We start from the raw sequence: 16,492 nt of genomic DNA on the forward strand, positions 1-16,492 counted from the left end.
ATTCAGACTTGTCAATTTTAACTAATATGATATTCAAATCCATACTAAGCAAATTAGGGGAAGATTTAACAATAATTTATACAGATGGTTCAAAAACTGTTGAAAGTACTGGTTTCTGTTTTTTGTTTCAAACAGCAATTATGTTGAGAAATATCGAATTCCTGAATGTTGTTCTATTTTTACAGCCGAGGCTGCTACTATACAGAAAGCACTAACTTGGTGTGTCACTAATTATTGTGAGAACATCGTAATAGTATCGGATTCTCAGGCAGTATTACAAGCTATTCGTAGCCATCCATTGGATAGTTTTCAAAACTCCATTATACTTGATATCAAAAAATTATTACATGATCTAAAATTCACAAAAAAAAAACAGTTACTTTACTCTGGGTTAAAGGACATAATGGAGTAATTGGAAACGAATTAGTGGATGGTATGGCAAAAAATACATCTGAGTTATCCGAAATTACAAATTATTACTACTTTAAAGATCTTTTTTCTATTATCAGGAGTATTGGCAGGAAAAGATGGAGTCAAAATATAAAGAGGTTCAGAAGACTTCAAGAAACCATTACTTTTCTATTCATCCATGCTTACCACAAAATATTCCCCATTTTAATTTTAACTATAATAAAGTACACTCTTCGTTAATAACCCGGTTAAAACTTAACCATTGCCTCTTTCCAGACCATCTGCAAAGGATTGGAATCTATGAAACCTCTTTCTGTCCTTGTGATGGTAAATCTGTCGGAGGTTTGAACCACTTATTTTTCGGTTGTCCTAATCATAGGGAACAGACTCGAAGCCTATATATAGATTTAATTGATCTCAATATTAGCCTACCAGTTAACATCAGCAATCTGTAATCTTATTCTGACAAATCTATATATAATATTCTAATCAAGTTTATAAATGATTCTAAAATAAAAATTTAAACATCCTTATAACAATTTTCTGTGGCAAAAAGATTTTTTTGTCTAATGCCATCTCTCTCTCTCTCTCACACACACACACACAAATCACAATACAATAAAAAGTTCTATTTTTTCGACAATAACTAAGCTCAGTTCTTCAAATACGACATGAAAACCACTAGTTATATTTGTCTCGATCAAGGACCATGTCATTACCCACGATTAGTTTACCGTGAGATATATTTGCTATAAAATATTATTTTATTAAATTAAAATAATATACGACGACCATTTTCATAGAACTATTTATTGATTACTATACATGTTTACAGAACTGAGTTTCATTCGATACTACTAAAAATACATTACAAATGCCTAACAGAAATCCCTGGTAGAGGGGAGTTCTTTACTACGAACTATATAATTTTACCTTGGGGTAAAAACGTAAATTATAAAATCATTCATATTATCCTTAGCAGAAACATATACAGACGCAGATACGACAACAATAGCCGACGAAGTTGCCATGTACATACTTTCTAAAGGGAGGAATAATATTAGATACATTTTCCCCAGAAATATGTAAAACTAATAAATAGTTTAATCTTTTAATAGATTTCTGGAAACTAAAATTTACCCAAAAATTTAAAAATTATCGCTATGAATCTAAATAAAATAAAATAAAAAATACTATGAACTAAATTATAATAAGACGGAACAATGGGCTATTAATTATTGCGTGATCAGAGATCAAGCTAAAATACAAACTAATATAATAATCTACTAGTATTAATAATTAAATTAACACATACCCTTGTGGATATAAATCCTGATACACAAATAGCGACAATGCTACTACATAACTGACAAGCTGCCATTAAATTAAATACATTTTCGACGTTTTTAGTGGTCCTGAAATCAAAAAAGAAAATATTTACTTTTATATGTTTTATGTTTCTATACATTTTAGAAACAATATGAACATTGTTAGATTGTAACGAAAAAGCTGATCGTTTACCAAGACTTAACGAAGACCACGTTACTCAAGTCAGAACTTTATTGGGAGTTTGAAGGATATAGTTAATCAAAAAGTACAGATTAAAGACAGATAAAAAAATGATAGATAATAATTAGATAACAGTGTGGCAAAAGAAAAATAAAAAACATGGAATACAGCTAAACCGCAAAACAAAATAGGCACCAATAAGTTTTAACCTGAAACTTATGAAGGAAGTCAAGATTAAATAAACTAAACATTACCTATGTCAACATTTCTCTATCTCATTTAATTTCGCATTTCTTATTTTTATTAACTTTACATCCTTTAGTATCTTTAGTTTAATTATGTGTTCACATATACTTTAATATGCATGTTACTTTAGTATACAAAAATAAACAGTATGAAAATAAGGGCTGATACTGACGAATGTGCCCAAAAAAATATTTTGATGAAAATGCCTATTGAAAATTACATTTGAAATTATCTTACTCATAACAATTCCTAGTAAAATACAGAAATAAGTATGATTAAACCCATTATGGATCAAATTGGCTAATTAGAGTCATTTTATAGATCACCAAAAGTCAAATTTTTTTTCTTCCGTCTACTTTATCTCTTAATATGAATTTTAGACTGTAGTAGACTATAGATATTTTAGGCTATAGTAAAATGAATTATAATTTTTGTTTTACTTTAATTTTAATATCCTTTTAATGACATATTATATACATTAGATTTTACAGACTTTCTTGAGTTTTACACATTTAATAATAAAAGTGTAATGTCGACTCTATTTTATCGTTTACTAAATTATTTTTGTTGAGTAATGTTTATTGTAAACTATGTTCATGAATTAATCTCGGAAATATAAATGTTTGAATCGTCATAAGTTTTATTTTATTACTGATCTATAGATAGGATACTTGTACTAAGTGTTATCAAAATGTGCGGCATTTTTAAATACTAAACTATAGTCTTACGACTAGAGAACGAGAAAAGTTCTTGAAGCCGTTTAGCCACAAAGAATACGAACATTTATATGAATGGTGAGAACCAGAACACAAGACACGAAATAGACGAGGACATTAAATGGACCGCATTATGTAATAGCGGATTAAGCGCCAAAATGTAGTTTTGAGATAAATGGGTTTAAAGATTTTAATTCTGTTTTCGGTGCTTTTTCTAAAATATAGTAATGACATATTTCATATTTTATAGATTAATGCAAATATAAATAGACTTTCACATGTTTTTTAAATTTTTTAAAAATAGTTTATATTTTAAAAGTTATTCGATCAAATGTCGCTTAATTCGTTAATGATTTTTTAAGATACGCATGAGTTAAGATCCGAATATCGGATTAAAAGACATATTTGGCGCTTAATCTGATATTTCAAAATAAGAAATGCTTGTTATAATAATGTTTTATTAATTTTTTTACGTTAAAACATATAAAAAGTTACATCGTTTACATAGAAAATACACCAAAAACACTTCACTAAGATAAGTCTTCAATATCGAAATCCAATGATCCATTAAAGCCGTCAATGCCATCTTGAATGTCTTCGTTCCCTACGATATTTTCATAGAATTGTTTAGCATCCAATGGGATAAGTTCCAATAATGACATGATGTCATTAAGTTTTGGGATAGAGACAGGTTTTCCATTAGGCCACAAAATTTGAAGTTTGGAGGAATACGAAAATTCTGTAGTTCTTGTTGCATGTCTTTTGACTCGTTTACTTATGTCTACTTCTTGAAAATTTCCGCCATGATTTTTGTTAAAATATATTTTAAAAGGATTTTCTTTGGAGAGCAGTATTTCTTTAGTTTGAAGCCAGTTAATCGAGTTCCCATTTATATCTTTCTTTCTATTTACGATATTTTTTAAAATATTCCCAACTCCTTTAAACTCTTCTTTTTGTACCATTAGAACCGTTAATTTGTTTCGTTTTCGGCAACTTTTCATAACGTTTATATAATCGTCTGGAGTGTACAACCGATTTTGGAACTTTGGTGCTGATTCTATGTCCCAAAATTCGGAGTCATTGGGCATAAAACTGTGTCCTGATACTAGAAAGCGCATCGTTATTTTTTTTTAAAGAAGGTATAAGCTCAAGCACAGATTTTAAGAGCATCACAATTTTAATATTGCGGTTTTGTCCTCCGCAACTGTCAGACCATCATATCAATTCAGTTATTTGAGGTGTTAAGTTCTCTTGCAAATATTTTAGTAAAACTGAACCTACTTCCTGTGCTCCTTTTCCTGCTGTGCCTTCGACCCAAACATAGCAATATCCTCGCCCAGTTTTTCCTGAATGTATACCGCGGTTATAAAGCCACAACTGCCTTTTGTAAAATACAATGTTCGTTGGAATGCGTGGTAGTGGTAGAGTTTTTTTCAAATCAAATGTCAGTACCTCCACATTTTCTTCATTTTTAGCTTTTTGGAGATCTGAATTCATGAGATTTTTAGCCGCTTTTGCTTCATCTTGATGAGTATCTCTCAGTCTCTCAAACTGTTTTTTCTCTTGCTCAGATGTAGAACTTTGAATTTTAACTACAAAATTATAGCATTTATTGCATGTGTCCTTTTTCAGTCGTTTTCTTTGCAAATTAAAATTGTCATAAAATATGCGTTTATAGGAAGAAAAAGAAACAATATCCTGATGTTCTTCTTTATACAAGTTAAACATTTTGTCTAATGTTACATCACTATTTAAAAAAAGGCGTTCACTTTGATTTCTACAATAATGTGACTTATACTTTGGAAATTTGCTTATGTGGTCAATAATTCTTTGTCTACGATCTTCTGGCATTTTTCGATGGATAGCTGTCTTTTCTCCTCTGCGATTTTTAATGACATATTTGTTGAACTAACTTTTTTTAAGTACCGGTCTTCTCTTGCCGAGGATATTCTCAAAGTTTGAATATACATTTTTGAGCATACTTCTCTACCAGCTAGGTGGTATATTCTTGTGTGGGTTGTTTTAGATGTTAGTTTAGCTCTTTTTCTTTTTATAGGCACAACAAAGACGGAAGAAGATATATAGAGGCATTTAGCTTGATAGTTATTAAGTGCCCAAAATTTGTTGAATTCTTGTTGCCTTTCTTCCAAACTTATTTTGTCGTAACATTTATCTTTGCAGCGATAATCTCTAAACTGTCTAGCTTCTACCGATTTGCGCTTTTGACTTACATACGGCTTATTGGTTTCGCATAAAACTTTTCGGAATTGCCGGGATTGATTTTCTACTCGTCTCTTGCGACCTTTTCTTGGTCTTCCTTGTTTATATGTCTCCATTATTTCTGTTTCTAATATATTTTCTTTATTTTCATTTCCTTGCTCTCTAGCAGCTTCTGTATGACCTCCATTAGATTCTTCGGAGGATTCTTCATTATTTGCATGTGTTGTTAAATGATTGTCGTTTTCTAAGCCAAAGACTTCCTCGTTTGTTTCTTGCACTTGTTGTGTACTACTTTTTACGTTTTGTTGGAAGTTTAGCTGAAAATTTTCGGCTGTAACTTGCTCGGATCTAGTAACGTTTGTGTTGTTTTCCATATCAACACTCAAACTTCTATATTCAATACTCGCATTAGAATAGGATATATCCAATAATACTGAGTCCTCAGGTAATTTCTCCTCTCCCATAGAACTGACTTCATTAGGGCAGGTACTTTCATTATTAAATGTCGAGTTTATTGATGCGTTCATTAGAAACTCACTTGCACCTAAAAAAGTACCTCGTTAAGTAAAGTTACAGTAGTTTAAAACACAAGTCATGAGAAATCTTGTGTTAAGCGAAAAGATTTCAGTAAATGACATTCATATCGAAAAAAACACTTCTTATAAGTACTTGGGGCATGAGATACGCATAGGAAGAGATAATCAAACGTGCGAAATAAGACGCCGCATATGACTAAGTTGGGTGGCATTCGGCAAACTGAGATATGTCCTAAGTCAGAACTGCATATTATGTGTCTCATAATAAAAGCCTAAAATCAGTGCATCTTGCCAGTACTTACATGTGGTTGATATAGTGCAGAAATTCTAACAGTAACCTATAAAAGTAGTAATAAAATTTATGTTACACAAAGAGTCATGGAACTCTCGATGTTAGGCATTTCTCGTAGGGATCGGATTACGAACAAGGAAATAAGACGGAGAGCAGGAGTACAAGATGCCATAGAAATAATTATGACCCTTAAGTGGAACTGGACGGGGTACATAGCTAGAATGTCGGATAACAGACGGATGCAGCGAATCGTACATTGGAGACCAAGATGAAGCATATGGAAGTAGAGGTCGTCCGCCAACAAGATGGTCTGATGACATAAAACGGATTGACAAAAATTGGATGCAAACACCACAAAACAGAAATACATGGAAAAGACTGAGGGAGACCTACATCCAGCAGTGGATAGATCGGGGTTGAAGGATGATGATAATAATGAAAGTTTAAAAGGTTGTAACTTCTAGAACTTTTATTCATAAGGCTTGGATTATTCATTTTGATAGATTAAAAAAGTAGATCTAAGCTAATTATTTTATTGCACGTCGTGTAACCTGATAAGAAATGACAACACTCTGATCACTTGTTGGTTAACGACTGAGGTACAATGATACAATGATTCAACAGAGCGTGCATTTTGTTTTAAAATAACGAATTACCTGACAAAGAATGTCTTTTAATTCGATATCTTGAACGTTAGACAATATGTTGTGTTTTGTAATAAAGAACTAACCGACTGTTCATGGCGCTTGATTCGTTATTACATTTAAAAGATGCGGATTTTTGTTTATGACAATGGATTATATACTATTATTGGCGCTTGATTTAATATTACAATTTTTGTTGTAAGGGTTTTTAATTCTGTAAAATCAACTTGGCGTTTAATTCGATATTACAAATCCTATTGTGTGATTTTTTTTAATAAAGTAAAAAATGTCGCTTAATACAGGCGTTCAAAAACCGCTTTTTTTGAATTTTTTTTTACCAAACCTATTTTTATACATAGATTTGCACCCTAGCTGCAAGATGGCACTATTATCTCGATTTTGAATTTTTGGCGGTTAATCCGTTATTACATAACGCGGTCCAAATGTGGTTGTGTAGCAAATTAGAAATGTTGGTATTTGAAGAAGTGGTTGTCGCAAACCGTACAATTCGTCGCTCCGAATGAGGTGAAATCAGGCCGAGTACACAAGAATAATGTGGATTAACCAACAAGAAAAGTTCTTGAAGCCGTTTAGTCACAAAAAATATGAACAGTTATACGAATGGTGAGAACCAGACACCGAGAAAAGGCCCATTTAACACCATGATAAAATGGCGTATGAGAGTAAAACAATGGATTAAGTAGATGAACAAAAAAAAATGATGAAGATGATCAGTTAATATAACTGAAAGACAATAAATTCAGTATATAAATGTTAAAATAAATTAATATACCCGGACTTACTTTAGCAACAGCTGATGGAGTTGAATTAACTTCACAAGCAGCGTCGAATTCCCATTCGCTTGTAAATTACCGTTTACAATTAAATCAATATTTAAACTTCGTAACTTCTTATTTAGATATTTTTCCTTCTCTGTTCCAAGCTGCAAAAAAGCTTTTTGTAACAAAGTATATTGACTTACGATGTTCCGGCAAATGCCCATAAATAAAAAATCAAATCCCAGTACCGCCCAATTGACGAGGTAGGCATTAATAAAACAATGAAGAATGTAGATCATTTCGTATATAGGGCTGACGCTACAATCGAATGGGTATAGAGATCTGAAAATGTAAAATTTGTTAGAATTTTTGCAAAGCATTGTTCACGTTGGTCAAAATTGTTTCAAAGGTTAGTCTAAAGTTTATAAAATATGTATTTTTTACATATCTATATACTTTCCTTTAAATTTAAATTTTTTAAAAGAATTTTGTCTTATTTAAAAATATACATATCAATGGCTTAAAGTGTAAACCAGCTAACTCCAATAATGTAAATTTTACAGGAGACAATAAAAACTGGTTGGAGGGTGCAGAGTGACATTTAGAGATTTCACAAATATAAATAATAATTATGTTATAATTGAAAACTTGTACTATAATAAAATTATACCATATTTTCTAATATTTTGGCTGTTATAAAAATAATCAGGAGTTAGCTGTTTTACTTAATAAGAAAACAATTTTTTTTGGGAGTTAGACAGTTTTTATTTTAATCCTGCACAATCATAACAAACTAGAAAATAGTTAAACAAAACAGTTTTTTCTAAAATCTAATGCATAAAACTAATTATTATATTATCATAGTACTCGTAATAATCGGAAGGGATTACTTTTTTTAATTCTTGTAAATCTTCGAACTTTTTCTTTACTATTTTACGTCGGGTTGCATATAAGCCTGGCAGTTCATTCCAAAGTTTTGTTGTATTCCAAAAATAAAATTCCATTCCAAAAATAAAACGTATTCTATGCCCTCGTCTGGATCCCGCGAGAGTAATTTTCCCGGTGAACGCCTGTAAAAGAAAAATTAAACAAACAAAATGGAATACGCGAATTCAATCGCACGCAGAGTTGTACTCGCTTCCACTTCAATCCAGCGGAAGCGCCAAACGCACTCGCAATCGAAATATTCGATTGTGCAGATCCACGCTATACGGTAACGTTCAATGCACAATACCCACGGGTTCTGCTTGATTGAGGACAGAGTATAATCCTCACTACGGAAGTCTCTCTGTCCGGATCGGCTCGCAGATTCAATAGCAGCGAGCCAGGGACCCTAGAGCGTTAGCCACAAGACTAATCTAATTCCGCCAGTCGCTCGCCTTAAATAGCCGCTCCGGATCCCACCTCGTCGTGTCGTCGTGGAAATGGGTTCGCGATTATCGACACTCCCACGGTTCGTGTTGAACGTCCAGCATATCATTACAACTTTATTATCTTTTCTTTGTGGTAATATGCATCAATCACCCCCGAATCTTAATTTATAGTAAATATTTCCATCGGGATTATATTGCAGGGCACGCAAATCTGTAACCCAAAAAGAAAATTCATCACACTAAATATATATATATATGTATATATATATATATATATATATATATATATATATATATATATATATATATATATATATATATATATTTAGGGATTCTACAGTATTTACTGCCTTCCCTCGCTCAACCTTTTCCATCTCTCTCTGTTGTTCCATTCTCCATCGTTTAGTCCTCTCTTACTCATGGCGTCGTCTACTTCGTTCCTCCAGGATTTTCGGGGTCGTCCTCTTTTCCTCCTTCCTATGGGGCTCCATTCGGTTATTCTCTTTATCCATCTGCTGTCGCTAGTTCTTCTTACATGTCCATACCACTTTAGTCTTTTTTGTTCTATATATGTTAGTATGTCTGTTTCTATTGATGTTCTTTGCTTTATTTCGTCATTACTTCTCCTATCCATTCTTGTTACTCTGCAGCATCTTCGCAGGCATTCTATCTCTGTTGCTACTATCTTACTGCTGTTTTTCTTGTTTATGATCTAATTTTCAGCCCCATATGTCATAATACTTCGCACTAATGTTTTATAAATCTGCGTTTTTGTCTTCATATTTAAGTGTCTATTCCACCATACTGAGTTAAGTTGTCGGATCGCTGTTCTTGTTTATCCTAATCTTTGTGTAATTTCTTCCTCTGTTGTTGCCTTTTTCGTGATTATAAACCCCAAGTATTTGAATTTATCCTTTCCTTTGATTGTTACGTTGTCATCAATCTGTAGATCTTCTATGTCTTCTTCACTTGTAGATAGGTACTCTGTTTTCGCGATGTTAATATCTAGGCCAGCCTTGGTATATTCTTCTTGTAGTTTCTTCATCAGGTAGCTGAGGTCGTCTTGGTCTTGTGCAATCACTACTTGATCGTCTGTAAAACTTAACGTATATAGGTATTCGTTCCGTACCGGTACTCCCGTGCCTTCGCATTTTCTTTTCCATGGAGTCAAGGCTTTCTCTAAGTATATTTTGAATAGGGTTGGAGATGTGGAACAACCCTGCAGAACCCCTTTTGTTGTGGTGAAGTCTTCTATGATTCTTGTTCCCATTTTAATGGACACTTTATTTTCTTTATACAGAGCTTTTGTAGCTTCTATGAGTTCTGTCTGTATTTCTAATTTGTACATTGCCTAAAAATATACAACGCATAATTTAAACATACCTTGGGGTCACCTTTCATTTTTCCAGGTCTTATTGACTTAAAAAAAATCACATCCTTGAAGTTTTTGAAAAAGTCATGGGTTAGATAATGGACACTATAAGGCTCAGGATTTTTTCTAGCTATTTGGCATACTTCAATATACTCATTATACTTATTGAATATTTTATTCTTTAACCGTTTTTTAATGGATCCGTGCATACTGTCAGCTTCCATTTGAGTATGGCCAACTTCCAAGAACTTTTGTTCTATTGCTACATTATTTGTTAGGGCTAAATTTAATAACGTACTGCTCATGGTTGCTCACGTATTTCCTTATTTAATGCTAGTATTATTTCGTCCAATAGAAATTTAACCACAATTGTGACGAATTCTTCGGCACTGAGACCTCCTTCTGATTCGTTTCATAAATAGCATGTTCCCTGTAGAGTTTTTAAGTTAAATTGTGAAAACAAACATTGTGAACGCAGAGTTTGGTCCTATAATATAGACTGGAAACATTAGAACGTGGTGCTAACGTCACTGCCTGTAAGTCCATTGTAAATACATATTTTTCTGTTTCTTTGTCCTTTTCTTTTTCTTTTCGGGCTTCTTTTTTCTTTTCAATATGTAAAGTATGTTGCTCTTCTGAATATTCTTCTAATTTATGTGATAAACAGATCTGACATTGATCCTTTTTTAGATGATATAAGGACAAATTTTTTAAATCCATCGCGGTATTAAAAAAAGCATACAGATAGGGCTTTTACATTACGTTCCTTGCACCAATTGTTTACATAAATATCGTAAAGGGCCTTTTTAGTTGACCAATCAGGTATGATGTACTTTTTGCCTGTTGATGCCCTACAATAATGGAATTCCATAGTAGGTAAGTTATCGAGAAATTCATTCATTGATTTATTTTCCAATTCAAAAGAATTAGATTTCTTGGTTTTTTTAGATTCAATGGGTGGGATACTGTTTACTTCCTCTTCATTTTCTCTTTTATGAACGCTTTGTATTTGTCTTTTCTCCTTCCAGTTTAAAACACACCATTTCCCTATGCACAATGTGTTTAAAAACATTGTTTTGCATATTCTTATTAACTTTTCACCTTTTCTTAAATTATTTATAACAGAACAATTTCTTCTTGTTTCAGATTCATTTTTTCTGTCTGTGTGACGTTGAGTTTTTACTATTTGTACTAACGCGTCTACATAAATTCTTTTCTCTCCCCAAGTCATTTTTTTCCAAAAAATACTAAGGATTTTTGTCTGTCTCAGAACTCTATTATTCCAAATGTTATTATCTTTTTTTCTTCCAAAATATCTTTGCCCAGTTCCTCTATTCTTTCTGTTTTCTTCATAAACCCAAGTAGATTTATCCACTTGGCATCTTTTTCTTCTTTTTCTTTTTACTGGCCCCAAATTTTCAGATTGATTGTCAGAATCATAATTGTCTGAATAGTTCACCAGACCGAATCCTTCGTTAGATGCATCGCTGAAATTAGACTGGAGTCTTTCAGCATATCTACTACTGTCTGGTTTATTTATTATATCAAAATCATTTTCTAAGCTACATGTGACAGTAGTATTATGTGTTTCTATTTCATTTTCAATAACACTTTCGTTATTATAATTTAGTTTATTTATTGCATCAAAGTCGTTTTCTGAGCTACATACTGCAGTAGTATCTTGTGTTTCTATTTCATATCCAATAACACTTTCATTTTTGTAATTTATCAAAGAAGAGAATTCAAAATTTTGGAGTGAAGATGATGCATCAGAGGAAGACGGTTTCGGAAAATTATTATTGATGAAAGGAATCTGATTAAAGTAGTCATTTGAATTATTGTGTATATTGTAGTCGTCTACTTCTTTAACTCCAACTTTATTATTATTTAATAGGGGTTCAATAAAAAGAAAATTAATTTGGTCACTTTAAGGAGATATATTTTGCTGATCTATGAGTAGTAACTTATTTATAAAATTAGCATCATTTTCTAGCTGGTTGATTAAATCTTTATCTGTTTTTTCTTGACATGGTAATTCGTTATCGTTATTTTTTATATCTTGTTCTTTTGCCAAGGATACAAGTTTTTTAGAACGGGATGACATCGTAAACTAAAGAGCTATAAATAAGAAAAATTTGCTTATAAATATTATAATTTATTAAAAAAATAGAAACTACATTTTCCTAAAACTGTATTAAATATCAGTATTGAACTGGTATGGTACCTCAACTTATTTAACCCAAAGTTATTATTACATCCCATCTGGTTTCGAAATACACTCATTTTACAAAATATTTGATTTCAAATTCAACACAACATTTGATTGGTCCCAACACAACATTGTAAAGTCGTTCAGACTAGCAGTATTAATTAAATGGATTTTTGTTATTCCTAATAATATGCAAATCAACATTTTCAAATAGAAATATTATATTTTAAGTATAAAGTGCTATAAATTTGAAATTGTTAAAGTGTTACAGAAATTATTATACAAACTCACCATTGTTCATGTCGGTGTGATGATATTTCTGCTCATGGTACAGAAAAATTGAAATAAGAATAATTTTGCTTTACACCGGTTAAAATAGAGAACTTTTCACCTGTTGGTATAAAATATTTCCGGTCCCAACTGTCAGATATTAAAATTACCAACTAACTATTGAATGCTTAATAATTCAGTCAATTTTCTTTAATTTATCAATAATTTTATCATCAATAGTTTATTTGCTTATTATTTAAGTTCCATATTAACATATCAGAACTGGAATAAATATTTGAAAATATTTATACACACCATGACAGATAACTCACACCAATGGCCAATGTTTAAATCTTCCCACTTGAGGGTCGAGGGTGAACAGACTACCAGGGAAAGAACAGACGCTTCCAGACCTTTTACCGTTTAATATATGTAATTTTAAGCTTGTCATGTTGTAGTATTTAAAGTCAAACTAAAGTTTACAGTTCTTTTGTGAATATAGTTGCTAATTTAATAGGCCTAAATTGGCTACATATACACGAGTGGTTCTTCTAAGCCTGAGGAATTAATAGCATAGAACTATATGGTTAATGGTTTCAAGGTATGCTGACCTCGTAATATTCAGTTAAGTAAGTCTTCTATCTTTATCTATTCTTTAAAGCCACACATTATTTAGCTTTATATCTTGACAAGACACTCTTGTTGTTAAATATGTTATCGCTTCTCATTTGGTTAAAATTTGATACTTTTTGATAGTTAACCGATAATATTTAATGCCTGCTTTGAGATACTATAAAAATTTATTGAATAGCATTTTGCTGACTGCATTTTATAGTGGTTTTAATATTTGGTTTTTTACTTAACACAAACTTATTTGGAGTTTGTTATTTACTGTTTATTATAACAAATAATATTTAGGCGCTATAACTTTAGCTTACAACTAAATATATTTTAGTTATATATATATATATATATATATATATATATATATATATATATATATATATACACCAGTATTTAGGCGCCACGCCCTTCCGGTAGGGGTCTATGGAGGAGTATCACCGAGACGCGAGCCCTTATCTCTTGCTGTACTGCTCCACCATAGGCCGATCAGACACCAGCATGTTCTAGTCTAAGCCGCAGATTCATCTAGAATTTTAAACTGCTGCGTTAGCCTTTTTTATTTTTCTGTACACCGAGCTGGGGCTCGAACCTCGAACCCACATCCACTGAACCATTCGACAGTGAAGCGAATGAGAATCAGCCGCCTAGCACGCTTGGCTATCTGGCCCGATTCTTTAGTTATATTTGTTTTAAAATAGCGGAAAACATATCTTTAGAATCTCTAACAAATAGTCAAAAAATATAAAAAGCACAATAGCTAGGTTTGAAACTTATATTAAAAAGAATATATGGCCCTTCTGACTTGGAATCTCGTTTTGAAAATATTTTTAAGCTATTTGATAAATATGATGAGACTCAATCAAAGATTGCAGCGTTGACTAGCAAGGATAATTTTAATGTAGATAATGATGATGAATTATTATACCATCACAAGCAAAACTAAGAAACTTCTTTTAAACGCTCCTAGAATATCAAATCTGCAGGTTTATTATTAAACTAAACCATGTAAACTTAAGCATGTAGCTATATAAATCTGCCTAACATCAATATTCCTTTATTCACTGGTCCTAATATTGGATTTTCTTTAAAGAAACATTTATATAAACGTGAGAAGCCTAATTTTAAAATGTTGTTAACTTTCTTGGAATGAGTTGTTCACGGCTTTGGAAACCAAAAAATTTATAAAAATTTTAACAAAAAACCGGCACAAGCTACCAAAAAATTATTCTCCGTTCACAAATTGTTGGTAGCACGAAATGTGCCTCAAACTCATAAAACGGTCGTAAATCATAGGCGTTCCTAAGGTGTTTATTCAATAAATAATAATATAATGTTTTAATACTGTTGGTTACTAATGTTGGTTATTATATTATATTAATAAAAATAAGAATTTAACCATTAACAATTTTGTAAATAAGGATACCTTATCTCTATGGATATTTCAATACTAATCTTCGCGTTTAATCACTTTAGTAGAAAAACTGGAATTCATATCCGAAGGTACTATTCGTTGCAAGATAATTAGGATGAAATTCCTCAGATTTTTAATAATATAATGGGTATAAAGATGCCGGCTTTGGCCACGCGCCTCGTCTGTTGAGTTTATATTCAAAACTTAACTTGAAAGGGTGAAGTTATTACGAACGAAAACAATTTTTTTGTTTAGTACGTTTTTGATCGCATGTAATTTATGGCTCGTTAGAGTTTCCGCATCTACGGCAGTAATTAGCGTCTTGAATATTTCTTTTGCGAATTATATGCAGTGCGTGAGTGATTTTTTATTCCATATACCTACGAACATATACGTACCTTTCGCTCGTGCTCGTTTTGTTGGATTGTTGTGATGGCTTCATCATCAACATCATCAAGTTTTACACCGGTACTGTTGCATACAGTCAGTAAGTCTGTCTATTCACCAAGATAGAAGACCATTGTCCTGAATGTTCACGATGCTCTGGTTTCTCAGAATCTCACAAACACTGTTCGCAACATAGTCGAAAGTTGTGCCAAAATGACTGGCGTAGGGGAGTCAACTATATATAGGTTCCTATCAAAAAGAAAAAAACACGGTATACCTAGCCCAAACACAAACGAACACTTAAAAAGAGGGAAAAAGCCTAATAAAATTGATGAATTTGCCAAAAATGGTATTCGAAGGAAAATTCATGGATTTTAAAAAAAAAAAAAAATACCAAACCTAAACCAAATTTTACAAGAAGTTAGAGACGACCCGGATTTGCCTCATATTGGACGAACTAAATTGTGGCAAGTTTTAAAAGAATTAAATTTCCGGTGGGAGAAATCAGACCAAAAATCACTTTTGATTGACCGGAAGGAGATAATATGTTGGAGAAGAAATTATCTAAGATCCATACGAAAATTCCGGGCTGAAGGAAGGCCAATCTTCTACCAGGATGAAACGTGGGTAAACTCAGGTCATACTCTAAAAAAATTTGGTCAGATAAAAATATATTAAGCTCCAGGCAAGCCTTTATGGAAGGTTGGTCTACTGGTATCTCCCCATCTTCTGGTAAAGGCAGTAGATTAATAATTTCTCACATTGGCAGTGAAAAAGGATTTGTTAAGCATGGTTTGTTGGAATTTCAGTCCAAAAGCACAAAAGACTATCACGAGGAGATGACAGCTGATGTTTTCGAAGAGTATTTTGAGCAGATGATTGAACACATACCACCAAATTCAATTATAGTATTAGATAATGCACCATATCATTCACGACTAGTAGAAAGACTTCCAACGACTGCGTGGAAGAAACAGGATATTCTTGACTGGCTGCGGAATAAGTATCTCCCTTACAAAGATGGAATGGTAAAAGCAGAACTTTTAAAAATTGCCGGCAACACAAATCTAAGTTCAAGAAATACGTAACGGAAATAACCTACCACTGAGAAATAAATCCAATTGAACTCATTTGGACACAAATGAAAAGTTATGTGGCTAGAAAAAATACGTCATATAAAATACAAGCTGTGCGTGAATTGTTATATGAGTCTTTACAACATATTACAGAATAAAATTGGAAAAATACAGTAAGACATGTAATAGAAAAATAACAAAAAATGTGGGATCTTGATAACATAATTGATGCTACCGTAGAGACACAACGGCTAATTATTAACCCTCAAGACGACTCGGATTCCGAAGTTGATCCTATTTATTTTGAATTTGAATAGTTTTCTAATCGTAATTATATAAGGTAAGTAATAGTAGTTGTAATCGTAAGGTATTAAAGGGGAAAGGCGCAAAATGTCGTCTGTCAAAATGTTCAATGTG

At 32.2% G+C, this 16,492-nt stretch overlaps 1 protein-coding gene across 2 annotated transcripts in view; it reads right to left on the reverse strand.

Moving 5' to 3' along the window:
• The window catches only part of LOC140439464 (odorant receptor Or1-like), a 167,948-nt gene that overhangs the window by 90,846 nt on the left and 60,610 nt on the right, over positions 1-16,492 (reverse strand). For both annotated transcript variants that reach the window (XM_072529388.1, XM_072529387.1), the window contains exons 4-5: positions 7,378-7,695; positions 1,727-1,826 (exon numbers count right to left, since the gene is read on the reverse strand). In XM_072529388.1, coding sequence (XP_072385489.1) covers positions 1,727-1,826; positions 7,378-7,695 — 418 coding nt within the window. The remainder of the gene's footprint in view (positions 1-1,726; positions 1,827-7,377; positions 7,696-16,492) is intronic.

This window comes from Diabrotica undecimpunctata, chromosome 4, assembly GCF_040954645.1.
Source record: "Diabrotica undecimpunctata isolate CICGRU chromosome 4, icDiaUnde3, whole genome shotgun sequence".
NCBI classification, from domain to species: domain Eukaryota; kingdom Metazoa; phylum Arthropoda; class Insecta; order Coleoptera; family Chrysomelidae; genus Diabrotica; species Diabrotica undecimpunctata.